Raw genomic sequence first — 26677 nt, 5'->3', positions numbered from 1 at the left:
CTGAATGTAATAAAATCAGAAGAATCATTATCGCGTTCCGATGCTTCGCTGGTTATTTTTTTGTCATTTAAATTTTAGTCAGGCTATTTGTCCAGTCGGGTAAGTAAAAAAAAACAAAACAAAAAAAAAAACATTTTAAACTAGCTAGAAGGCTGGTCAGCTAGCTGTAGCTCGACCTATATAATAATAATAATTATTATTATTGAGAACATTATATAAACAAAGAAGGTAGTTCAACCTGTATTCCACTACTGCAATTCTGTCTGATGACGCAGTAATACCGCGGGGGAAGAAAAAAAATCTCCGGTCTGTCCAATGATTGTAAACAGTCATTAGGTCCGACTGAAAAAGATATTTTAGCGGTAATGTGACCAATAATATTTAAAGGTCCCATGACATGCTGCTTTTTGGATGCTTTTATATGTTAAAAAACCTCATAAAGTGAAATTTTCATGCCATGGGACCTTTAAGACCTATTGAATCTGAATTTAAGACATTTTAAGACTTTTTAAGGCCTTTTATTTGGAAAACGTTATTTAAGACTTTTTAAGGACCCGCGGACACCCTGTTACACGATCAAGGCCCAGAAACATTGCAAGGACATCGGTAAAATAATCCAGGTGACATCAGGGGTTCAACCGTAATTTTACAAAGCTACGAGAATACTTTTTGTGCACAAAAGAAAAAAAAAAGACTTTATTCAACAATTCGTCTCGTCTGCGTCACCCTAGCGCCATTTTGGAGAGTATCCACTGAACGTAAATTGCATATGCTGTTTTGTGTCAGCTGCGTCACGCGGATACGTTGTTTTCATTCAAATCAAAGCGTAAACAATGTAAACAACACAACAAGCTTTAAAATGTAAAAATTATTTTATTATTAAATAATGACTTAGAATAAGTACATGAAATAATAATAATAACCAGCAACAACATGCGGGCCGTCTGCCCCAATTCTGAGAATCCCCCCACAAATCTAAATCATTTACTGTGTCCACAAATTCTCCCAAATATTTTCATATCCAATACATATCTTATGGTTTTAGGGGTCTCTTTTCCAAATATTTTATTTTTACATGTTTAAAGCAGACAGATCTGATTAGCTCACTGTCAATTTCACAAGCATGGACATTTTGAAGATGTGCCTCGATTTCTTCTCTACTTGCTTGTATTCTCTCAAGGAGATCATCCATAGAGTACTAAAAAATGAAATAAAAAGAAAAACATTTGATGCCACTTCTGGACAAAGCTTTTAAAAGTACAAGCACTGTTAATGTGTTGGTAATTAAATAATAAAGGAAATGTAGACCCCAACACGCCTAAATCGAACATATTTTGAGTACAGGTTAATAACTGCTAACTACTTCTAAACAGCAGTGGCATACCTTCAGTCCTGGCGCCTCCTCCTGCATACCCACTGCTGGCCCATCATATGGATTCTCCATGAGAAGTTTCTTCAACTTCTTTAACCTTGGTCTCTGCCTTAGCTCCCAGTAACAATTTGAAAACCCCCAAATCTGAGAAATCAAAAAGCTATTAGAGGACAAAATCACATCAACAGAGGATAAAATCACATCTTCAGGGAAGACTTCCCCAGTCACCTGTGCATGCATGAGTTGAGCAGATGCGGAGATGTCTGGCAGCTGATCTGGAGTTTTACATCCCGGGACAAACAGCAGCAGATTTGACGTGTCCGCGAATTTCAAGGCGTACGTCTTTTCTTCACTGCATAGAACTGCATGCTCGTCTTTATCACCTGATTACTAGACTAATGAGAAATCCAGGCATCACGACAGATGAATGATTCCACAACAACAGCATGCAATACTAAATTTGACTCAAAATGTTTTTGAAATTAATTTCTGTCTAAATAATACTGAGATGGTAAGTTGCTCTTTCAGCTAAAAAGGAAGTAATAATAGCTAACTTACCTCTTGCCTGCTTCAATGTGTTTGCAAAGTGTTTCATCCAGCTCCATGAGACAGTAATCGCCCGACGATACATTGCCTCCGAAAGAAAGACAGTAAGTGACGGGCTGCAGGTCTTCTTCTTTTACTTTAGCGATTTGTAGCGTGGCTTGAACCTCTTCTAATGTCCTCATGCTGTAAGAATTTGTTTTATCCAAGTCGACTCAACATAAAGGCTTGTGCCGTTGTCAGCGCTCAACTTTCCCGCAGTATTTTGTCCGGAAGAAAAGGTTGATTGACAGCAGTAAGAGCCAATGAACGTTTTCACGCGGACCCGTGAAAGCGTGTCACCGTCACTTGTCCACTAGATGGCGCTCCATGACACGATTTCATTTACTGGCCGCGTTCTTTTCTGTTTTTTTTGATGCTCACAAAAATGTGCAGAACCATTGAACACTAACTCCATACAGTATCATGTCCCCAAGGCGTTTTGTGTTTTCTTTATACATGTAAATCCCATGTTTTATCTTAAAAAAATGCTCTTAATTGACGCTGTTGCCCTTGGTAAACGTACACTTATTTGAGAAAAACTTTAATGGGGCAAAATTGTTTGTTGTGGTGGACATATGACTTCACAACTGTGGACTGTTTTGTAATTTTAATAATAAAATAAATTAATAAATAAATATAATTACCCACAAATAATCACACAATAAACATGTATTAAAATGGTTTATGTTTATCTCACTCTTTTCAAATTTTTAAAAATGCAATAATTTATATTCTTTTTTGATATATATAAATAATTATAGGTTTTTAGATTTCAGAATTTGAAATATAGGTCTGGGACTATAAAATGTATGCTAATGCATAAATAAATGTATCTTTTTATTTGTTTTACATTTTAAATAATTGTAAATAATTTATTTTACCTTTTATTGTTAATTGTATTTCTTATGCATCTGATATGGCTGTTTTTTTTTTTAAATCGAAAAAATATTTAAAATTTTTAAAATAGCCTATACAAAGCATTTTGAATTACCACTGTTTATGAAATGTGCTTTATTACATAAAACAATTGAAATGAAATAAAATAAAATAGAAGACGATTGAAAAATAGCAAAAGGATGAATGAATGGTAAAAATCAAATATTTATTTATTTATTTTAATTTTCAAGACTTTCATATAATACAACGTAAAATGTTTAAACCAATATGTTTTGAAGAATCATCAGCATATGTTGTTACATTCACACCGCTGTACGAAACAGTTTAATCTTAGATTAAAACGGGTTTTGCTGGGTGTTTACAGTGAGTATTTGGGAGTAAAGCATGGAGTAAAGTGATGAACTCTAGGCTCCGCCCCTCACGGTGAACTCCCCCTCTGACTGAGGATGGTCATGTTGACTCGCCCTGCAACACGGGCAGTAACGTGCTTTCAGTGAAGAGCAGTAAACAATCCACAATAGCACGAAAAATACGAATCGTCCCGAGTCTGTCTTCAGGAATAATCTGCTGTTTGAAGCTTCGGTGTAATTTATTGCAAGGCCTCGGACTGACTGGATGTACTGATGACTGAGGGCACTTGATGGCACACAAAAAGACAAGTAGTTAACGTTACTTCGAGTCGTTTTGACCTGTGGTCAGCTGAACAGTGATGCTCTTTAAGTGACATCGCTGCTATTACTCTGCAAACATAAATTCGGATCAGTCTGACGTCTCCGCATCGGAACTAATAAGGTAAACGATGCTTTCTCCTTCGTATCATTGCGTGTTTATTTCGATGTTCTTACATTACGGAGACTGATTTGAATCTTTCGGATATTGCTTATGTAAAATAACAATAATAATAATAACATGCTGCTGTGTTTTCACTCATTCCATTTAACTGGGCAGTTCGTCTACCTCAAATATTAAGGGTGTCATAACAATCATCACGCCCCAGTCTGCCATATGAGAGGCGTGTTCAGTGCACCCAATACAAACTCAAGCACGCTGTGCGTGTCAGGTCATTTCGCAAACAGCGTTTTTCTCCTCCAAATGCTGATTTGTCACATTTGCGTGTATGATTTTATATTCAGCTTGGCTGTCAGAGATGGACGGCATCGGGAACACCATGCAGAAGAAGGCTGCTGAGCTGGAGCGCATGGCCGAAGTCCTCGTTACAGGAGAACAGTTACGGTAGGTGTGGCTTGACACTCCAATTTCACGGACGCGACGCGTCAAAACCAGGACGCTCCCATTTAAAGGGGTCATATGATGCTGCTAAAAATAACATTATTTTGTGTATTTGGTGTAATGAAATGTGTTTATGCGGTTTAAAGTAAAAAAAAACACATTATTTTCCACATACTGTACATTATTGTTTCTCCTCAATGCCCCGCCTTTTTGAAACATGTCGATTTTTACAAAGCTCATCGGTCTGAAAAAGCGAGGTGTGCTGTGATTGGCCAGCTATCCAGTGCGTTGTGATTGGCCGAATACCTCAAGCGTGAGACGGAAATGTTACGCTCTTATCATACTGTTGATGCCGTGTCCCGGCTGGAGCAACGAGACAAACACATTAAAACCCATTACAAACTAGGCATTTGTTGCATCCAGTGGGGACATAATTACTGATTATAATGACTTATACTGTCTTTTTACGCGTTGCGTTGCATTGCATCTCGCCGCGTAAACATAAAACTCTGTCGGCATTTGTTCAACTTTACAGATCTTCTTTATGCACCAAGAGCTTGTAACACATCATATGACCCCTTTAAATGAATGAAACTGCAAGCGCGCGACGTCGCTGGTTTGTCTCGTCGCTATCAGTAGATCTCTTCAAATGTGGCACTGCGAGTAATTGAATAATGAATTCAGAATAGGGTGTCATGTGTACCCTTTACTCCTTTATTAAACATTTTGGATTTAAATATAGTCGGTTTCGCACATAAAGACAGGCGGTCGGTACACCCATTTGTCATTACACAATATATATATTTCGTGAAAATAAAATTCATCCAGTTTATTTTGTAAATGCATAATATAGATGTAAATTGTGAGTTATTCATCTATGTAAAAAAAAGTAATTTTTTTTTATTAAGGTTTCTGACATTTATTTTTAAAAATACTGATGTGCACCGATAACTCATTTATAAAAACACTGCAATATTCCATACAAAAATAATAATTTTATTGTCATGGTGACTTTAATCAAAATCAGTCTTTTGGTGAAAATGTCAGACTTTTTCCTAGTGACGTATGGCGGACTTATCCGGTCATTCAGGTGGTTCACCCAGAAATGAAAATTCAAGAAGATATTTTGAAGAATGTTGGTAACCAAACAGTTGCCATTAACTTCCATAGTATGGAAAAAAAATCAGTGGCTACCAACAACTGTTTGATTTCCTGCATTCTTCAAAATATCTTCTTTTGTGTTCAGCAGAAGAAAGAAATTCATACATGTTTGGAACAACATGAGAGTAAGTAAATGATGACAACATTTTTGTTTTTGGGTCAACTATCCCATTAAGAAAAATACATAAAGTACTATGTATTCAAGGTATTTTCCTGCCTACAGCCTGAGAGTGTCTCTGTAACCCTACATAGGGCAGACAGTTTGGAAAATGGATGGATGGAGATAGTAAAAGTGTTTTTTTTTTTTTTTGTTAAAGTCTTGGTTTACACATATGTTCATAAGGTACACAAAAGACACCCTTTTAATGGAATGATCTCTATGAATCTGCTGGATATTTTTGTTTGCAGTTGATCACAACCAATGTAAATTTTTATGCATAATGTAACTGATTGGTGCTTTTCCAGACAGCTGCTCTGTTTGCGGTGAACTGTGAAGTTCTGTGAATGAAGCAGAAAGGTGTTTAGTCGATGCATCTGATTAATGATTGCTGAATCCCAGTACACGACACAGTAGTTTTTTCAGCATTACAATATCTAGCAACTTGAACACTGGTTTTTATTTAAAACTTATCTACAAGCTGTTTTATTTCACAGGATTTCACATTCAATGTCCTGAATGTGCTTTAGTTTCAGGTGCGTATAATAATAATAATGTTAAGGGATCTCTAACAGACCCCCTGGAGGTTAAGACATCACATCTCATTTTGAGAGAAAGATTTTATTTCCTAGTTGTGTGGGAATATCAGAATCATAGGACTGGTTCTGTTATTGTAGGTCACAGTGAACCAGTTTTATCTGCAGATTGCTGGTATCACTTTGCTATGTACAGCTGACTCAGGTTTGTATAATCAGTAATCAGGCTGTGACAGCAGGCCCACATTTTACCCGGTCCCAGCTCAGGCATACCTGATTCAGGTATCGGGCCGTCAGGTTAGCTTTACCCTATCTAGGTTTGTTGTTGGTAGTCAAAACTGCATTAAGTTCAGTTTGCGGCCAGGTTTAAATGAGAAGAATACACTAGGGGTTTTCATCTGGAGATGAAGTGCCTCCTCAAAAATATTGATGGACAAAATAATCAGAAGTATAAAAAAAAGAGAAAGATAATGAACTTTAAGATAAAATAGTAAATAGAACACTCATTTTTTTTGTGGAGTAACATTTTCCAACAGCATATAAAGTTTATCACTCCCTTTGGTCACATCTATACGCAGTTATTATTGTAGTTTTACATTTTTAAGGTCATTTTTATTTTTATTTTATTTTCACTTTAGCTTAGTTTTCATTAGTTTTCCCTGTATCGCTGTTTGTTTTAGTTTGATTGAGTTTTCTAGTTTCAGTTTATTTAGTATTCCGTTTTAGTATTTTAGGGCTACCAAAATACTACTGTAATATAAAATTGCTAATTACGAATTTATTTTCAATTAATTTAAAATAAATGTAATGGTATAATTTAAAAATGTTTATCAGCTTTCAATTTCTCAACAGTCCTGTGTTGTTATGGCATTTTCATTCTTAATGCAGGCGGGGTGTAAAGGCCCTTTTGCATTAAAAATGATATATTTGACGATAACTATAGCAATAACTGTATCAGTGTCCACGCCAACACACAGTATTGTTCTGTTTATTAGAAGCGCATGATGCAGTTTTGTCATCTGCCTCTTTAAAGGGGTCATATGATGCTGCTAAAAATTTATGCACCAAGAGCTTGTAACACTCCAAAGAGAAAGGAAAAATTGAAATCGCATCATATGACCCCTTTAAATGCTCAACGTCTTTAAAGCAGGATAGATTCTGATTGGCTGTCAGTGTTTTTATAGTTCATTAGTGGGAAAACAAACAATGTGAAAGTTGAAATGTGACAATGTGAAATGTGATTTAGATTCCAAGTTATGTTAGTCTTTATTTTTATTTTAGTTTTCGTTTTTGTTTTCATTTGCATTCACGGTAATGAAACTGCATCCCAATCAAATTAACTGGATATGACTTGATATGACTGGATACAAAACATGAAATGATCATTAATTCGAGCCAATTAGTCCATTAGTTCCATATGACTGCAAACCACATAAACATTAATTTGCTTCCTCATTTTACACGTCACCCACATGCCACTGGAATACATCAGGTGTAGCTGACATTTCACTCAGGCTATTATTTGGTAATGTTGTACCACACATGTCTCCCATTGCTCTATTGTTTGGTGTCAAAAGTGCCAAAGTGCACTTTAATGGTGTGAACTACTGGCTGCACACTGCTACAGACATGTGAGTCTTTGTTCAGTCACTTGTCAGCCCCATGCCGTTGTGTCAACTGCTGTACGACTGCTTGTTGCTGATAATATAATTGAGAATATGTAGCTGTCATTATGTGTCATTGTGTCAATATGTGTCATTATTTACTCATCCTCATGTTGTTCCAAAGTCAGTGGTGTTGAAAACATTCCAGACTCCTTTGACTTCCATTGTAGAATAAAGAAGAAAGAAAGGCTTGGTTTTAAATGACATGAGGGTGAAAAAAAAATTCATTTTTGGGTGAAAAAAAGAAATGAAACTGACCAAGGTTTGGCCCTGTCATCATAAATTCCTTAATCTAACACAGAGGATTAAGTGAAAGCTGCAGTAAAACTATTGCATAAGATCAAATGACAAATGATAATGTTGAATACAATTAGACAAATCCAATCCAATTATGATATGGACCCAAGACATAATAGACAAAAGCCACATGTTGGAACCTGAATTTTGACAAAACTCAAGGCTAGTCTAAACACATTACACATTAGGTGACTGGAATATGAATCTCCATGTTGTAATTGTCTCATTCTATGTCATTTGTCTGTTTTCGTATCTGTTCTATTTTTTAAGCCAAATCAGAAAGTCATTTTAGGCTGAATCTTCATGGATTGACCTAGGAATGATATAACTGCCTGTGTAAATGTAGGTATGGAGGTCAGTTTTAAAAAGTGTGTCGTGAAGTTACAGGTTTTGTATTGCTGGTTATTTCATGCTGGTTGCTTAATGGAGAATTCACACCAAAAAGGTGGAAAGATGGCTGTTGATCTGATTTATTTTCTGTTTTCCAGCCTACGGCTCCATGAGGCTAAGGTGATCAAAGACAGGAGGCATCATCTCCGCACCTACCCAAACTGCTTTGTGGCCAAGGAGATCATTGATTGGCTAATTGAGCACAAAGAAGCATCTGACAGAGATACTGCCATCAAGATCATGCAGAAACTTCTTGACCAGAGCATCCTTCACCATGGTGGGTTTGTCCACCACATACTGTACTTGAATTCCTATATTTGTATTCCACTATATTAAAGGGATTGTTCACCCAAAATTGAACATTCTGTCATTATTTCCTCATGTCATTCCAAACCTGTATGAAGATTGTCCTGACCACCGTTTTCCATATAATGATTGTGAAGGGGGACTGAGGCTGTCAAGCTCCAAAAAAATCTAAAAATCTCCATAAACATATCATAAAAGTGGTTCATTAGAATTGTGCACTGTATTACAAGTGTTCTGAAGCCATTCAATAGCTACAGTATGTTGATGAACAGACTGAAATTTAAGTCATTTATCACATCAATTGGCTTCACTGTACACATTTTTTTCCATTTTTGAGCTTCGTTGAAGGGGGAAGGTCAATGAATAACAGCCTAAATTTCAGACAGTATCACAGTATCAAAGTCATATTGACTGCTTTTATGATATTTTTAGGGTGATTTTTTTTTTTTTTTAATTTTGGAGCCTATAGAGGCCAAGTCCCCATTCACTTTCATTATATGGAAAAGAGCAGCAAAGATAAATGACAACAGAATTTTCATTTTTGGGTTAATGTTCCCTTTAATATTTTATGTGCAAAAGTATGACAAACCATGATCTCTGTTACACTGTCGATGAAACCAGTTTGATCTTTAAACCATTGCTTGTAGCAGTGTCTTCCTGTGTATTGTTCACTTTTTAGCTGCACTTAACTTACAACAAACCTGTTTTGAATCTGTTTGTCCTCACAGTTTGTGATGAGCACAAGGAGTTCAAAGATATGAAGCTGTTCTACCGTTTCAGGAAGGACGATGGAACCTTTCCATTGGACAGCAAAGCCAAAGTTTTTATGAGAGGCCAACGGATATATGAGAAGTAAGCGCTTTCATACATCATTAAAATTCTGAGAGATTATTGGTTTATTAATAGTTTACTGTTTTATTTGATGTCCATTTGTTAAGCATTAACATTATTATGTTTTCCTCTTCTTCATATTCATTATTGAGGTAGAGGTTGTTAAAGACCAAGCAAGGTAGTTTCTACTCTTCCTCTCTAGGATGTGATTGTGTTGTTGTTCATGTGCGACACAGGTCTGTACATATTGATTTTGAACATTTGGAGTCTGTCCGGTAAATGAACAGTGTCCATAGAAACAGATTTCAAGCAGATCGAGCATGCTGGGTTCCAGCTGGTTACATTTAGATGTAGCTGCTTTACCTGCAAGTTGTTGCTTTGCTGATGTATCTCAGCACAAAACCACACTCTAAAGAGAGAAAATTCTTCCTTTTGGTTTACTGTTAGTGAACTTAAAAAAAAAAGTTGATTTCATATTCATTTTATTTTATTAGTTTTCCAGTCTTGTTTTTGTCTTGAACTTGTCCTGTCTTGACCTCGGTATTTAAAAAAAAACAACATTTTAATAATTTTTAGCATGCTGTGTACACTGAATAAAATTGGTGGTAAAACAGTTTTCACTCAGAAATTGCAAGTCAATTTCACAAATAGTTACAAAAAAATGGTAAGTAATACATTGAATTAAACGATGTTTTGATGTAGAAAAACTGAAATGGTATTTTCTTGTTGTAACACATACTCCAATAATCTTATTTACAACCTCAAATAATTCCTTTTTACAGTGTACTGTCATCCACTGTTGTGCATGACTCGACAGTTAAACAGTTATTTGTTTTAATTACAATTATTAAGAAAGTAGCAAATACACAATGTGACCTAGTAATTTCTAAATTAAATTAATTTCTAAAGTAATTTAGTCATTAGTTATTAACATATTTAAGTAATGATTAATTATTCAATAAAGAGGTTTGTAAAATGTTACTTAGATTTTTATAAAACTGGTCAAGGGGGTCGTTTTTAAAAAAAAAATGTCATTATGCTTTAAAATTATTATTATTGTATTAATATTTTTTAGGCATGTAAAATAACTTCTGTTTAATCACTATTGAAGGTCTCTTTGAAAGATGATTATAATATCAGTTCATAACTTCAGTTCAGTTTCAGGTCTTAATTTAGCTTTACAATGGATCAAACATAAGGCAAGTACTTTTTGGTTGTATGTAGTGAAATACTGAATTAGTTGAAGCAAGGTTAATCTGAGCCATGAATGGTTTACCCATCTTGCAATAGCAGCTTGTGTTTGCTCTGCATTTATGACCAGAATAAGGTCGAGGTAGCAACATGTTGTCTCTCTGTCCTGCTGCACTGTAGACGTTCCTCTGCGGGCCGTCCTGCTCTTGCATAACAGGAAGATGAAGTCCAGCGGGAGACATCTGTCACACAAACCACCAGTGTGCTTTTATGTAATCACCATGGACACATTTGTGCTTGTGGTTAGTATTTGCAGACTTTGCTCTTAGGGAAGCTTGTTTGGTTCGCTTCTCATTATTGCTGAAGAGCTCAGTCTGCTGATGGAGTATAAATATAAAATGTTTTTGGGAGTACTGTATATGGAGTATTTTGTTTGATTATGGGTTAAGGCCTACATATGAAAATGGCCAGGAATGTTTTGCGATCCATTTCTAAGCAACCGTGATTAGCCTTTGTCAACTACCTTGGTATTTTTGATGCCTTCCTGGTGTCGTGGAGATTTTGAAAAGGATTGTTTGCCAGTGTTCTCAGTATATCTATACTGTGGGCTTGGGTTACTAAAGCCAAATGTAAAAAGAGGCGTATGGCCCCTTAAATAGCTCCAAGAACTTCCTGCTTCGATGTTTATTCAGATTGTTCCCTTTTGTCCTAATGGAGGTCTTATGTTGTAGTAGATGTTGAAAACATATAGTAGCATCTGGATCCCTTTACTTCTAGACGTCCACCTAGAATTCCACTACTGTAGAAATGCATGCAGAAAAACAAAAACAAAGAATGTCTGTATTTACTATTTTTATAGAAGGGTTAATAGTGCTTGAGGGAACTGAATATCACATCCACTGTTAAACTATAAAGATTTTTTCACTTCCACTTCCACTTTAATCATCAGTTCAGATTTTAGCTTGCCCTGGCAATATTTTACCTGGCTCTACCCCCCAAAAAATATACTTGTTGTCTTTCAGCAACTTACTTTGATTAAATAAATAATAATAATAATAATAATCATTTATATATATTTCTTTAAATTGTTATTATATATAAAAAAGTATTTATTATATTAGTTTTGAACATTATATATTTCATAAAACATTTTCAGTTTAATGTAATATATGATAAAGAAAATAAGGAAATAAAAAAACAATGAGCACAACAGCACACACTGAAAGTTATAGATGCATACTGAGGTAAAAAAAAGAAAAGATATTTATAATATATGATTGAGGTAAGCAACATTACACGACCAAGATGTTTCCCCGAATATCAGCACTATTGCAATGTGACATTGATTTTATACTATAGAAGTTCAATAAAACTTTTTTTACATTTTAGACAAAATATTGACTGGTTTTGCTCTCGCTGATGAAAATAGTTCCCAATCAAAGCCACAGCAGAACTGTTGTGTGTCTCCAGGCAACACAGCAGTGTTTCATTACTAATTGAATCAACTTTTTTTCAAATCTTACCGACCCCACCCAAACTTTTGAATGATGGGGTACATCAGCTGTATTCAACAGATTTTGCAAAGCAACCGTGTTCAAAACATTATCTTGCCTAATGAGGCAAATTAAAGTTCCATCAGCTGGGCCAAAACTCTCTTACCCTGGGACCGGGCCATCAGGCCACCCCTTATTTTTGAGTACTGACATGATTTCTCATGATTTGACAAGACTGCAGCACTAAGTGATATTTAGAGAGAGAAGCGTTGCATCACAAGCGTACTATGCAACCAGATCTGTGGCTTTCAGTGTTGGTGGAGCATTCAGGATATGGTTAAAATGGTGACCTGCTAACAGAAAATCTAGATATAAAAGAATGATGATCAAAAAACGGAAAGGGGCTTTAAACTAGGTCATTGTCACATTTGTTTTCTTGCAAAAGTCAGTCATTAATATATGGTTGCTCGACTGCAAGCAGTTTGAAATCACAGTTTGCGCAAGAATAGTCTCAATATGTACAGGGCAAACATTTAATACAGAGGCTCATATTGCTGGCACAGTATGTTGACTGATAGTCATTTGTGCCCTTGTTTGGCTCATTGGGATGTTTGCTCAAGCTGTTTCAGATGTATCATACTCTTTTTCTTGACCCGAATGGCCTGCAATTCTAATATCTACTGTGCATATGCTTCTATTATAAATAATCAGTTCTGAAATTGTGGAAGAGTCAGCGAGAGTTTTATTTTCCTCAGCTTTCCTCACATTTTATCTGAAGACTTGTATCTCTTATAGCAATCTTTATTTTGCTATGGTAATGTGCTGACAGCTAAACAGCGTGTCTTTGTCAGTGGCACGCATGAAAGCATTTGGTTTTGACCCGTCAGCACCTGCCTTTGAATGGCGGAGAATGTTGCATTTCTTGAAGCTTCTGTTGCTCTTCTTTTGTTGTCGTATTTAGCAGCACTAATAAACTTTGACCTTGTTTTTGATGAAATGTGAAAATCTCTTCACAAATCTTGCTGTTTTGTGGTGAATGATCTCTTAATGATATAAGCAATGCTTTTTACATGTTAATAAGTACGCTGTCCCGCTCCACAGGTTGATGAACACTGAAAACACCCTGCTGCAGACGCGTGAAGAGGAGGGTGTGACGTTTGAGCGGACGCTGGTGGCCTTAGAGTTTATAGACTGGCTCCTGCAGGAAGGTGAAATGCCCACCAGAGAGGAGGCCGAGCAGTTGGGACGCAGACTGCTGGAGCACGGCATCATTCAGCATGGTGAGATCATGGGCAGAATAGAGTCCTGCAGCATACACGCATACCTTAATCAAAGTCATGTGGTCTGACCCCTGCAGACCCTCATGATTGTGTTTCAAGTTCGATACGGCTTGTAAAAAAAATTAGTTAAATGATACTTTTTTTTCAAATTGTGTATTTTTGGCATGCAACAACAACAACAACTACAAAAAAAAACATAATTTGTATTAAAAAAAATGAAACAAAAAAATAAAAGATTAAAATTAAAATTTCATAAAAATGTTGTTTTAATTATTAACATAATTGATTATATAAAAATGCGTTTAAATTTTTTTCTTTAAATAAAGATTAAGATACACTCACGTGTATTAAAGGTGTGATGGAAAATATGTTATTACTCTTTACTTGATAGTTACACTACATGACATTTTTTGTATTACATTAAATGTAAACCTTTCTTGAAAAAAAAAAAGTTTGGAGAACTAAAATACATTAAATCAAACTTTCATTTGGTCATTTAAATTAAACATAACTTTAAAGTTATGGACCTACTGAACCAAGTCATAGATTGACATTGTTCTAGATGGCATTGTTCCTGAATTATAGTTCATGGTTTGCTGCATGAACTTAAAGGGATAATCCACCCAAATATTTAAATTCTATTATGACAGATTATTAAGAATGTTGGTAACCAAACTGTTTATACTCCCCATGAATTCCATAATATTTTTTTCCATGCTATGGATGTCAATGGGGACCAATAACTGTTTGGATATCCACATTCTTCAAAATATCTTCTTTTGTGTTCATCAGAAGAAATAAATTCATACAGGTTTAGAATGATTTGAGGGTGAGTAAATGATGACAGAATTTTCATTTTTGGTGAACTATCCCTTCAATACTGTTTATTTGACCATTGAATTGTAGTCTAATTTGCTCATCATGACATCCTTTAAAATATACATGCATTGAAGTAAACGTGCAGTATTACGTCATTCGTGTTATTAAATATGATATGGGGGGATTGGTGGAGTCATGACTAAACAAGAGGAAAGACTCTTTGATGGTCAGCAACAGATGGACATACCTCTGACCAGGCAACAGCCAAACACAGCGTGACACACTAGAACACATCTACACAAAATGATTCCCATGCATAACACACAGCCGTATGTATACACACACCCAATACAAACCTGCACACACACACACACACACACACACACACAAACACACAAATAGTGGTTACCATAGAACAGAGCTATATACCCTTCAGTTCAGTCACACACACACAACAGTCACATGCACAGCAGCACAATCAGAGCCCTGTTGGGTCTGATACAGTGTCTTTGTTTGACAGGACCTTTCCTGTCTGATTTCTGCTGACTTTGAGAAATCTGCTTATTCTGCTAAAGGCATTACAGGCCGCCTCCTCTGACCTCTCCCACTGCACAGAAAAAACACAAATGTTACATTAAATTAAATTGAGACAAACTTTTCAACACAATTAAGTTAAGCCTTAAAAAAAGATTTAAGTAATTAAATGTTTATAATTTATATATAATGCATATACCCCCTTTTAATATTTTTAATTTCCTTTTTTTTTTGGCAACTGATACATTTTTTCAGGTGTGCAACAAGAAATAAATGCACAATTTTTAATTGTACTTATATTTAATATATAACAAAGTATTATTAAACTAATTCAATTACTTTTATTAAAAAAAATAAATTTTTAAATAAGTCATTGTTCACTAATTTATAGCCTTAGTTTAAGCGAGAAAAGTACAGACCAAAACCTGCCAAATTAAGAATCAATCAATCCTATTTCTCAGCTTAAATAAATGCACACTTGCCAAGGTTCCACAGTTCTATATTCTTGTTTCTTTACTACCTCATAACTGAATCAGTGTCTCTTTCTATATTATGTTCATAGGCGTGCAGATATTAAATAAAGCAAAAACCACACCATAACTGAACAAAGGTTTGTGCCCTGACTTGAATTTAGCTGACACATTTGGATACAGTCAAAACAGCAAGCAGATCATGACAGGGCATCCTGGGAAATCTGCTGTTTTAAACCAACAAATCAGTGAAAAACTGTACTGTAGTTGACTGTAGATTAATTTTGTTTTTTTGCCCACAGCAGTAGGGCAAAGGATACAGTAGAGATGAAAGGAAAAAGGAAAAGCAGGTTTTCAGCCTCTCTTGCTATTTTGCCACTTGTGGCCCCTCTCAGCCTCTAGCTGTCAGCGGAGAGGCCCCCTGACATGAAGTTGCATAACTGCAGTGTTTCCCTCACATAGACTTTACTGGGCAGGCCGCCCAGGTATATAAATGGCCTCCTAAGTATATTTGGGGAAACATTTTTGCTTTTATTATTTTTATGCTCTTATACTTTTTTTTTAATCCGCCCGAAATAATGAAATCATCCGCGATCGATTACGGCTGAGGGCTCAGCCCCCCTGTGGATAAAATCCTAGAACTGCCCCTGGTATCGTGTAGCGACAATAGTCCGAGATATCGCCTGTGGCTGATGCCTTTGACGATAGCTAGACAGACGATTGTTATTTTTATCAGGTTAGTATTATTATCTAATTAATATTAGGTCTTAGTTGTTCCATCATATTTCTTTTTTTTTCTTTTTTAAATACAAATTCAGTCATATTAAAAATATTTCAGTATAAGTCATTATAATCAGTAATTATGTCCCCACTGGATGCAACAAATGTCTCGTTTATAATGGGTTTTATTGATTTTGTCTCGTTGCGCCGGGAAACGGCATCACAGTATGGTAAGGAGTGTAACATTTCCGTCACACGCTTGAGGAATTCGGCCAATCACAACGCACTAGATAGCTGGCCAATCAGAGCACACCTCGCTTTTCAAAGCGAGCGTTTAAGAAAGGTGGGGCGTAGAGGAGAAACAATAATGTACAGTATGTGGAAAAGAATGTGTTTTTTGAACCTTAAACCGCATAAACACATTTCATTACACCAAATACACAAAATAATGTTCTTTTTTAGCAACGTCATATGACCCCTTTAAATAAATTAGCATGATAATATCGTGTATCGGCGATCTCACAGGCTGACGATATGACTAATGAGCATATCGCCCAACACTATTGAGCTTGATTGTGAATTGCACTGCACTGTGTCGAGAAGCATGTGTAAATCTGTTGTCAGTGTATCGCAGCCAGTGAAAATTGCACTGCACAGTTGTACAACGAATAAGCATGAAAAATTACACATATGAACTCATTCCCCCTCCGTTAGGGTGGAGACGGCAGTGATCTCTCCAACCAGAAAGTATGTTCTCTGCTTTTCCTGCTTTTGCCTGTGGATGAATGTGCCCAGCTGTATGTGTGGGAGTTTTGTTCAGGAGGACTCAGTGAGTGGAGGGTTTAGCTTAGTGAAAACGCAAGTTTTTTTTTGCATGATTTGAGCTAAAGAAGCTAGATTTTAATGCTGAGTTATGTCCATCAAATAATCAATGTTTATTTAATTTGTATAGAAATTCTAAATGAAAAGACAAATCAGTATTTTTTACCTGTTTCATCAGTGCTACAACAGTTCTTGCTCTGCTTCAGATTAACCAAATGTTGAAGGTTTTTTATTTGACACATACATATTACATGTGATGTAGTGCAATTAAATGGTTTCCCCTAGTTCCTTGTGTCCCACAGTGCAACAACAACAACAATAATAGACTATCAAGAATATGACGTGAACCCACCCCTGAATGTCATTTAGATGAAAAGATTTCTATTTTGAATAAATGCTGTAATGCTTTAACTTTTTATTCATCAAAGAATCCTGAAAAAATGATCACAGGTTCCAAAAAAAATATTAAGCAGTACGTCTGTTTCCAACATTGTTAATAAATCAGCATATTGATATGATTTCTGAAGGAATAATGTGACACTGAAGACTTGAGTTATGGCTGATAAAAATTCAGCTTCACCACCACTGGAATAAATTATATTTTAAGGGATATTAAAATAGAAAATCATAATATTTCACAATATTATGTGATATTTCATAATATTATTACAATAGTACAAATAAATGCAGCCTTGATGAGCATAAGAGACTTCAAAAATCAGTAAAAATCTTACTGATCCTAAACTCTTGAACAGTAGTGCATATGTATGTCATTCTTATTTTGCCTTTTGATATTTATTTGTGAATTTATATGTCATTTTTAATTTAATATTTTTCTGTGCTTGTATGTCTCTATAATGTGCTATAAAATAGAAAACTGTGGCCACTTTACACGAGTAAGCCGGAAAATGGACCAGAATTTTTGCATAAAGGCAAATCACTTGTTCTGCAAGACTAGCCATGTAGTGATAGTCAGACAATGAGGTAGTGTTTAGCTCATCTAGCTCAGCTCTCTCTCTCCCACACACATTCATCTGCATTCCTCTGCACCACAAATCATATGCATCCACTGTGCTTGATTGCCCATGGCATAACCGTTTGATTTTGCTTGTTTTAAATATTTTTTCCAGTTTTTTAGAAATCTCAATATTTTATTGTGTATTGATAGCATAGTTACTCAATATTTTATTTTAAATTGGTGAAAGGTGGAATGTCATATTTAATTTTTCCTACTGTTTGTCTTTGAAATATTGACATGGCAGAACACAGTAGAAAGTTAAAGCTGTCATGTGAAACTAAATGCTGTGTTTGAAACATGATGACTCATGGGATATTATGCAAGAAGGGAGTTTAGAATTGCTCTATTATACTCCTGCATAGGATTATGGGATGGGATTCTAAAATGGGATGTGCACCTCTTACACAAACACACACAGTCTCACATACTTAGACCTGGTTAGACTGGTTTTCCTGCTTCTAGCACAAAAAGATTAAATAAGAAGAGACTTCAGCTTTTTCTGCTATTTTGCCACTTCTGCCCAATTAATGAAATTAATAGTAAATAAATGTTTTACTTCAATTAAAAAAAGCCTTAAAGTTAAAATCCAAAATATTAATATTGTGTTGACTTTTGTATTTTTTTGCCTTTCACTTCTAGATTTTAGACCATTGTGGCTTGACAGATCACGTCTTCAATCCCAGTAAACTGACATATGACCTCTTCTCTTTATGCATTTCTCATTTTTTCTCCCTAGTTTCTAACAAGCACCATTTTGTGGATGGCGGACTGCTTTACCAATTCAGGATGAATTTCCGGCGGCGGCGGCGACTGATAGAGCTTTTGAACGAGCGTTGTCGCAGCATACCGGAGAACCATGACAGCCCTTTCTGTCTGCGCAAACAGGGCTCTGAGGGGGGAAACACCAGCTTCCTTTCAGGTTAGTCCACGATCATAAAGGAAATCTGCAGAATGCGTGCACAACGGTGTTCATTACACCCAGTAGTTTGTGATATTGATTTTTAAGATTTAGTGGACACAGCTGTGGTCATTTATAGTGGCAGGTAGACAATGAACTTCTGGATGTGGTCTCATGCATTTTTAATTTGCTGTTGATGCGCTGCACGTGTAGATAATGAAGGACAACCAAAATCAATTTCAATGTAGTAAGGAAGTTGCTGAAAGGACACACTGTGAGCTCACATGTGAAGAAGTGCATCATCTGGAAAACATTGCTTTCAGTTTGAAGTGCCATATTTGTGTACAAACATCTAATAAGTTGAAAGGAGACTCACTAGTGTCAGTTGATTTATTTTTTTTTAAATAATTTTTTATATAAATAATAAAATAATTTTCAATAATGTTTAATAATATTTAATATGTAATAACATGTCTAATAACATGTAATACATTCTCAAATATTTTAATAATCAGATGTATTACATTGTGCAAGCATATAAGCAAATAAATCCAGTGAATTGCATACATTAATATTTGATGACAAAAAAGCCCATAAATGAAGATTATTCAAATACATTACATTACTGTGACAGGCAAGTACTGCACTGAATATCAATTCATAATTTTTTAATACTGAATTTTTAAAAAATAATATTTAATAAAATATGTAATACATTTTTATTATTTCAAATAATCAAATGCATTACATTATAATCAAGCGTAAGCACAAATAAATCACAATGAAGCAAAAGTCCCTAAATTAATATTTTCAAAGACATTGTATTATTGTGACAGACGAGTACAGCATTAAATGAACACTACGAAAAGCTTTTACTAGTCTTCAATCCACCATTTTGATTGACAGTTTTATTTTTAGTTGTTCTCACAGCCTGTGAATGCTTATGTGTGCTTACTAGAGCTTTCAGGTGAGGGTTCACAGAGTTTTTGTACTCAAAGTATTAAATGCATTCAAATAGGGAAGGTTGTAGTTTCTGATCTCCACAGATTTTTTCAGACTTGTTGAGGGAGTTAATGAAAATTAGCCCACAAAAATAAAAAATTACTCACCCTCAAGTCATCCTAGGTGTATATGATATGCAAGAAGGGAGTTTAGAATTGCTCTATTATACTCCTGCATAGGATTATGGGATGGGATTCTAAAATGGGATGTGCACCTCTTACACAAACACACACAGTCTCACATACTTAGACCTGGTTAGACTGGTTTTCCTGCTTCTAGCACAAAAAGATTAAATAAGAAGAGACTTCAGCTTTTTCTGCTATTTTGCCACTTCTGCCCAATTAATGAAATTAATAGTAAATAAATGTTTTACTTCAATTAAAAAAAGCCTTAAAGTTAAAATCCAAAATATTAATATTGTGTTGACTTTTGTATTTTTTTGCCTTTCACTTCTAGATTTTAGACCATTGTGGCTTGACAGATCACGTCTTCAATCCCAGTAAACTGACATATGACCTCTTCTCTTTATGCATTTCTCATTTTTTCTCCCTAGTTTCTAACAAGCACCATTTTGTGGATGGCGGACTGCTTTACCAATTCAGGATGAATTTCCGGCGGCGGCGGCGACTGATAGAGCTTTTGAACGAGCGTTGTCGCAGCATACCGGAGAACCATGACAGCCCTTTCTGTCTGCGCAAACAGGGCTCTGAGGGGGGAAACACCAGCTTCCTTTCAGGTTAGTCCACGATCATAAAGGAAATCTGCAGAATGCGTGCACAACGGTGTTCATTACACCCAGTAGTTTGTGATATTGATTTTTAAGATTTAGTGGACACAGCTGTGGTCATTTATAGTGGCAGGTAGACAATGAACTTCTGGATGTGGTCTCATGCATTTTTAATTTGCTGTTGATGCGCTGCACGTGTAGATAATGAAGGACAACCAAAATCAATTTCAATGTAGTAAGGAAGTTGCTGAAAGGACACACTGTGAGCTCACATGTGAAGAAGTGCATCATCTGGAAAACATTGCTTTCAGTTTGAAGTGCCATATTTGTGTACAAACATCTAATAAGTTGAAAGGAGACTCACTAGTGTCAGTTGATTTATTTTTTTTTAAATAATTTTTTATATAAATAATAAAATAATTTTCAATAATGTTTAATAATATTTAATATGTAATAACATGTCTAATAACATGTAATACATTCTCAAATATTTTAATAATCAGATGTATTACATTGTGCAGCAAATAAATCAAATAAATCCAGTGAATTGCATACATTAATATTTGATGACAAAAAAGCCCATAAATGAAAATACATTACATACATTACATTACTGTGACAGGCAAGTACTGCACTGAATATCAATTCATAATTTTTTAATACTGAATTTTTAAAAAATAATATTTAATAAAATATGTAATACATTTTTATTATTTCAAATAATCAAATGCATTACATTATAATCAAGCGTAAGCACAAATAAATCACAATGAAGCAAAAGTCCCTAAATTAATATTTTCAAAGACATTGTATTATTGTGACAGACGAGTACAGCATTAAATGAACACTACGAAAAGCTTTTACTAGTCTTCAATCCACCATTTTGATTGACAGTTTTATTTTTAGTTGTTCTCACAGCCTGTGAATGCTTATGTGTGCTTACTAGAGCTTTCAGGTGAGGGTTCACAGAGTTTTTGTACTCAAAGTATTAAATCGGAGTTATATTAAAAATTGTCTTTGATCTTTCAAGCTGTTTCATGCCACTCAGCGGGTGTTGCATGCATCAGTCCAAAAGAAGTTAAATTAAAAGTGCCCATCCATAAAAAAAACGTCTCACACGGCTCCGGAGGGGGGAACAAAGGCATCCTGTAGCGAATCGATGCGTTTTTGTATGCCTCGTAAATATGTAAATATTTATGTAATATTACATATGTAAATACTTAGCTGCTTCCGTGTAGGACTGTTGGCGCAAGCTACATTAAAGTGATTATTACGTTTTGAATATGGATATTTTTTAGGGCTGCGATCAAAGACAATTTTTAATATAACTCCGACTGGATTCGTCTGAAAGAAGAAACTCATATACACCTAGGATGCCTAGGACACCTAGGGTGAGTAATTTGTGGGCTAATTTTCATTTTTGGGTGAACTAACCCTTTAATGCACCGGATCTGATTTATTATCTGTTTTTTTGTGATAAGTATGTGAAAGGTGAACATGCAAAGACAAGCAAGCGTAACATGTCCCTTTTGCCCAGTTTTCCATTTTTAATATTCCATTTTAGTTAATTTGTCAATATTAGTCACTATTATACATGTAACCTCAGTTTTTCAAACTGCTTTTTTTTCTCTTGTTTAGATTTACAAAATTTAGATTCATGCTAGTGTTTTAACACATAGTATTATACTAGACAGAGCTAGAATATAGCCCTTAATCATGTTGAATAATGAACTACAGTAAATGTAAACTCAGATTCAGTTTCATATCAAGTGTTTTTCAGTATTGGCCTGTAGATTCAGTAGCACGAGTCAGTAGAGGAAGTTAGTTCAGTGTGTCTTGGGACTGGGCCTCTCTGGTTCCTCTTCTCAGAGCGGAATAAAATATGAACTCTAATTTTCCATGTGCCTGTGGTGTGTGTACTATATGTATGGTGTTCCTTTGTTTAAACATACGCAAGTGCATAAATTCAAGGTTTATAACTGCCAATCAGGTAGATTAGTACACAACACTTTTTCTTTTTTACTGCATGTTTTGATGGCAATATAATCAGTGTTTTTTTTCCGACTACAGTATAATTTGTTTATTAATTATTTGTTATTATTTATAATTTCACAATGATATTACTCAAAATAAACAAAATATTGAAAAAATAAGATGGAATTATTTATTAATTTATTTTCTTATTTATATTTATAGATTTATTTAGTTGTATACTAAAATAAAAATGTATAACCTAAAATTGTAAATAAATAAAGAATTTTCAGTTGACCTATGATTAGCCATTTATTTAACTGATGTTTAAAAAGACTTATATTTCTAAGAATAAATGAACATGAAATATTTTGATAATTTCTATACATTTTATTTATTTGTATTAACATATTAATTTCTTTCTTCACATTCTAGTTTGACATCGCACTCGAAGTTAATCAAGTAAAAAATTTTTTTTAGTTATAAAAATGTGAAGAGTGGTAGTGTTAACGTTTATCTATAATTAGCCCTATATAAAGCTAGAAGTCTGGTAACGTATGTCTATTTTGATAGCTAGCTATAAACCTGTATGTGTGTTCTTTATTTGATGCTTTTTGCCATACAATACATTTATGTTAAAAGGAGAACACTAACAGATGTTAGGCCTTCGTCTGAACTGTTATTTCAGTTTGGATGTTTACATTCCATAACATTATCTACACTGCACTATTGGAATGATATTTTGAGCTGGGAGAAGTGTTGCGTGTGTATTTTAACTGATCACTATTCTCTCTCTCACTTGCTCTTATCAAGTCTATCTAACCTTATTTCTGTCTTTCTCAATCTCCTTCCCCTCAGTGAGCCCCACTAAAGAGATAAAGGTGGTGTCGGCTGTACGGAGGAGCAGTATGAGCAGCAGTTGTGGCAGCAGCGGTTACTATAGCAGCAGCCCCACACTCAGCAGCAGCCCCCCTGTGCTCTGCAACCCAAAGTCTGGTAAGAAAAGCCCCCTTCTGTGCTCAAACACTCCATATATGTCAACTAATTTGGGTATTTCAACACAATAAATGACGCACATCATCTTTAAGTAGGCAAATCAGGTCAGTTTTGATTTCTTGCTGTCTTGACGCTTCCTAACCTTCACGTTTACATTAGCATGCCAACTAGCATTAGCTTTAGCACTTGTTTTTACACTCTGCTTAAATCAAATGGCCCTACTTCTGATAGCACTGTGCATTTGTCAAGCCGCAGACGGCTTACTGAGATTCCGTAACCACATGCTGCTCTTTGTGGGCTCATAGGTGAAATGATCCGAAATGATGAATTGCTAAGGATTGCTTTAGCTTTGTTGTTTGTGTGCTTTCAGGCCATAAAGCCACATCAGCTAGTTCTCCCTCTGTTCCGTTTGGCCTTCCTCCACTGTAATTGTGTTTGTTGACAGTAATTCTGAGAGGCGTCGGCCGTGTATTTCCCATTAACTTTTTCACCCCTCTGACAGAGATTCTCCTTGTTAACTTGTATCAGAAGAATGAGTTAACAAGATTATATTCAAAGGAATAGTTCACACGGTAGATCAATAGTTCCGAATTTCCTTGGTATTGTAATAGTGTGGTTACATTCACCGTTGCTTTCCGAAATTTTGTAGGCGAAATCCAATCATTATTCTTTGTTATACTACAGGGCTGTTGAACGCTTGAATCTGATTGGTTGACGAACGTTCTAAGGTGTGCAATTATTTTCTGGGAAATGGACGGCTAAAGTAGTTCCAGGCAGGCCTTACATGTCCATATCACTTCGCCAAATGATTTCAGTTTCAACAGGCCTTGCAGCCTACAACAGCAAAAGAACCAAAACCCACAATGACACTGACCAAGCAATGTACAGAAAGCACTGCTGTCGTTTTCCCGCTCTCTATCCCATACAAACGCACACACATACAGTACAGACACACACAGAAACGTGTTGTTAGCGCTAGGGATGTTCATTTCGGTTATTTTTCTGAGCTCACGATATTAGATTTTTCACACCACGGTTATTGTGTCCAAAAGAATTAACGGTATCGATATATCGCGATATCTATAGAAACCTTAGGGAATCAGCCAAATAAATTTTTACTTTGTTTATTTCGTTTTTCTTTTTACCCAATGAACATAAGGATACTGATAAACACAGGGCACATGCATTTTCACTTCTTCTTCAGGTCACAGCTGACCTGAGACTCTGGCTTTCTCGGTCTTCTTTGAAGCTCCCTATGAAATAACAAGAGAGAAAATACTGTCAAGTTCAACAGTATAATGAATAAATATTAACATCAAATCTGATACTTTAACCTGTTAACTTGCGTACCCGTATTTTAATCTCTTTAACTTATAGTTGCGCCGGCGCCAATGAAGTCATGCAGTTAACGCGCTTCTAATTCAGTATTAATGTGCACCCAGAATGACTGCAGATGAGGCATTAAGTGCATGGCACTGCGACCAGCTTTACATTTTACAGAGTTTAATGTGGTCGCTCAGTTTTTCTAGATCAGTTTTAATCGTGTAATAGATTTGAACAAAGAAATCAATTGCTACACAAAGGCAGTATTGGCCATGACTTGATTGCAAATACAAATACAAAAATTAGACGAGTAAAGAAAACGCGGTACTTATTAAAAGAATCACCCTTTTATTTAAATATATGAAAACAGGAAACCGCTGTTAACAGGTTAATGTAACATTTCCCATTCAATGACTAGTAAAATAATGGCAACTTACTGTCTGGATAATATTGAACATGGTTCTTCTGAGATATATTCATCTGCAGACCCGCGGCATGGATACTATTGGTTCTTCTTGGAGTAGTGCAGCCGCACGCTTTGTCTTCTTCTTGTATGACAGGTGTCAGTGTTAAGGCGCAATACTGCCACCTGGCTATTTGCGTGTCGTGTTATCATAAGTGTCCTGTTCATTTTAAATATCATGGTTATCACCAATACCGGTATATCGTCACACACTAAATTAACACGATGTCGATATTTCCTGATTTGAATATCACCGTTATCGTCAATACCGGTATATCGCGACACCCCTAATATATATATATATTGTCGCGGGGTGAATGAGAACACAGACTCGGTACTGATAGAAAGTGCCCCGGAGGGTGATTTATTGCCCACACACTGATCACACGTGCTCAGAGGAATGGTACTCGGTGCCAGTCTCCACTCGGTGCTCGTGGGGTGAGGTGCCGTGGTGCAGATCCCTCTCCTGGGGTGCCGTCGGAGTCTGTGGATAAGGAGAAACAAGCATTAATGTTGCCTGGAGCTCCGTTGCAACTCCGCTCTGGTGTCTCTTCTCCTGGCTTTTATGGCCAGCGGGAACGAGCTCCAGGTGCGCCACTCATCACGCACAAGTGTTGTGCTTCTGTGATCAGTGTGGCAGCGGCGTTTCCAAGGCGACGCTGATCTGGAACCGGGATACCCGCCACAAATACTAACATTTGTTTCCCGGGGATTAATTTAACATTCGCAAAAAGCAGCAAACAACAGAACATAAGGATTCACATGGTCATCATATCACATCACGCACCTGCAGTGCTTCTGCAAGCGGAGAAAAACATAATAAAGCTAGGCTATATATATATATATGCTTAACTGTAGGCCTATTTATTCATTATATATATATATATATATATATATATATATATAACGAATGAATAGGCCTATACGAGAAATATATCTTTACTTAAATAATATATTAAGAAAATGAAAGAAAAACTGTGCAACAAGTAGCCTAGTATGCAGAGTTTCGGTTAATTTTTGTGCTGCGCGAAAGGAAAAAGACGGCAGAAAGCGGCATCCTATTTTTCTTAAGGCTTATTTTACAAAAGCACAAAGATTTGGTTTTATTGTGAATGTACACAAATAAAGGCAAAACTTTTACAATTCCGATTATATTTAGGATTAAAAGGAGTAGTTGCTTCCACTGTTAGAAGGAAAAAATTAAAGTGATTGCGCCAGCGCCGCATGCGCGCACACAGTTAAGCATTGCAACCTTGACAGTGCAGCCTGTTCATTATCATAATAAAATGCAGTCAGTCAAACATATGTAAAAAAAACGATGTAGTAAAAAAATATGTAGTAAAATCTGTGCCGTTAAGTGTTATCACCATACCGCCGTGATGTTATGCAAAACATTTTGTTTTACGTGGATATTAGAACGCGAGTGAAGTACATAATAAATAATAATTTGCCATTCAAATACATCGCGAATACGGAAACATTTGATTTTGTGTCGAATGAGAGACCCAACGTTGGTTTCAGTTT

General features: G+C 35.7%; 1 protein-coding gene and 1 pseudogene across 2 annotated transcripts in view; one reads left to right on the top strand and one right to left on the bottom strand.

The window, feature by feature from the left end:
• Window positions 1–940: 940 nt before the first annotated feature.
• On the bottom strand, window positions 941–2182 carry LOC107673005 (sister chromatid cohesion protein DCC1-like; annotated as a pseudogene).
• Window positions 2183–3272: 1090 nt separating this feature from the next.
• LOC107673035 (DEP domain-containing mTOR-interacting protein-like) overlaps window positions 3273–26677 on the top strand; it is a 36773-nt gene continuing 13368 nt past the window's right edge. The window contains exons 1-7 of one of the 2 annotated variants that reach the window (XM_016466464.1): window positions 3273–3646; window positions 3988–4087; window positions 8388–8566; window positions 9324–9447; window positions 13212–13390; window positions 18510–18692; window positions 23230–23367. In XM_016466464.1, the coding sequence (XP_016321950.1) occupies window positions 4002–4087; window positions 8388–8566; window positions 9324–9447; window positions 13212–13390; window positions 18510–18692; window positions 23230–23367 (889 nt within the window). In that variant the 5' untranslated portion in view covers window positions 3273–3646; window positions 3988–4001. Of the gene's footprint in view, window positions 3647–3971; window positions 4088–8387; window positions 8567–9323; window positions 9448–13211; window positions 13391–18509; window positions 18693–23229; window positions 23368–26677 lie in introns of those variants that run through there. The other variant, XM_016466463.1, reaches the window with a different exon arrangement.

The sequence above is a fragment of the Sinocyclocheilus anshuiensis genome, unplaced genomic scaffold (assembly GCF_001515605.1).
Source record: "Sinocyclocheilus anshuiensis isolate Anshui unplaced genomic scaffold, SAMN03320099.WGS_v1.1 scaffold248, whole genome shotgun sequence".
Taxonomy (NCBI): domain Eukaryota; kingdom Metazoa; phylum Chordata; class Actinopteri; order Cypriniformes; family Cyprinidae; genus Sinocyclocheilus; species Sinocyclocheilus anshuiensis.
The sequence above is the reverse complement of the archived record's forward strand: the minus strand, read 5'-3'. Positions and strand labels throughout refer to the sequence as shown.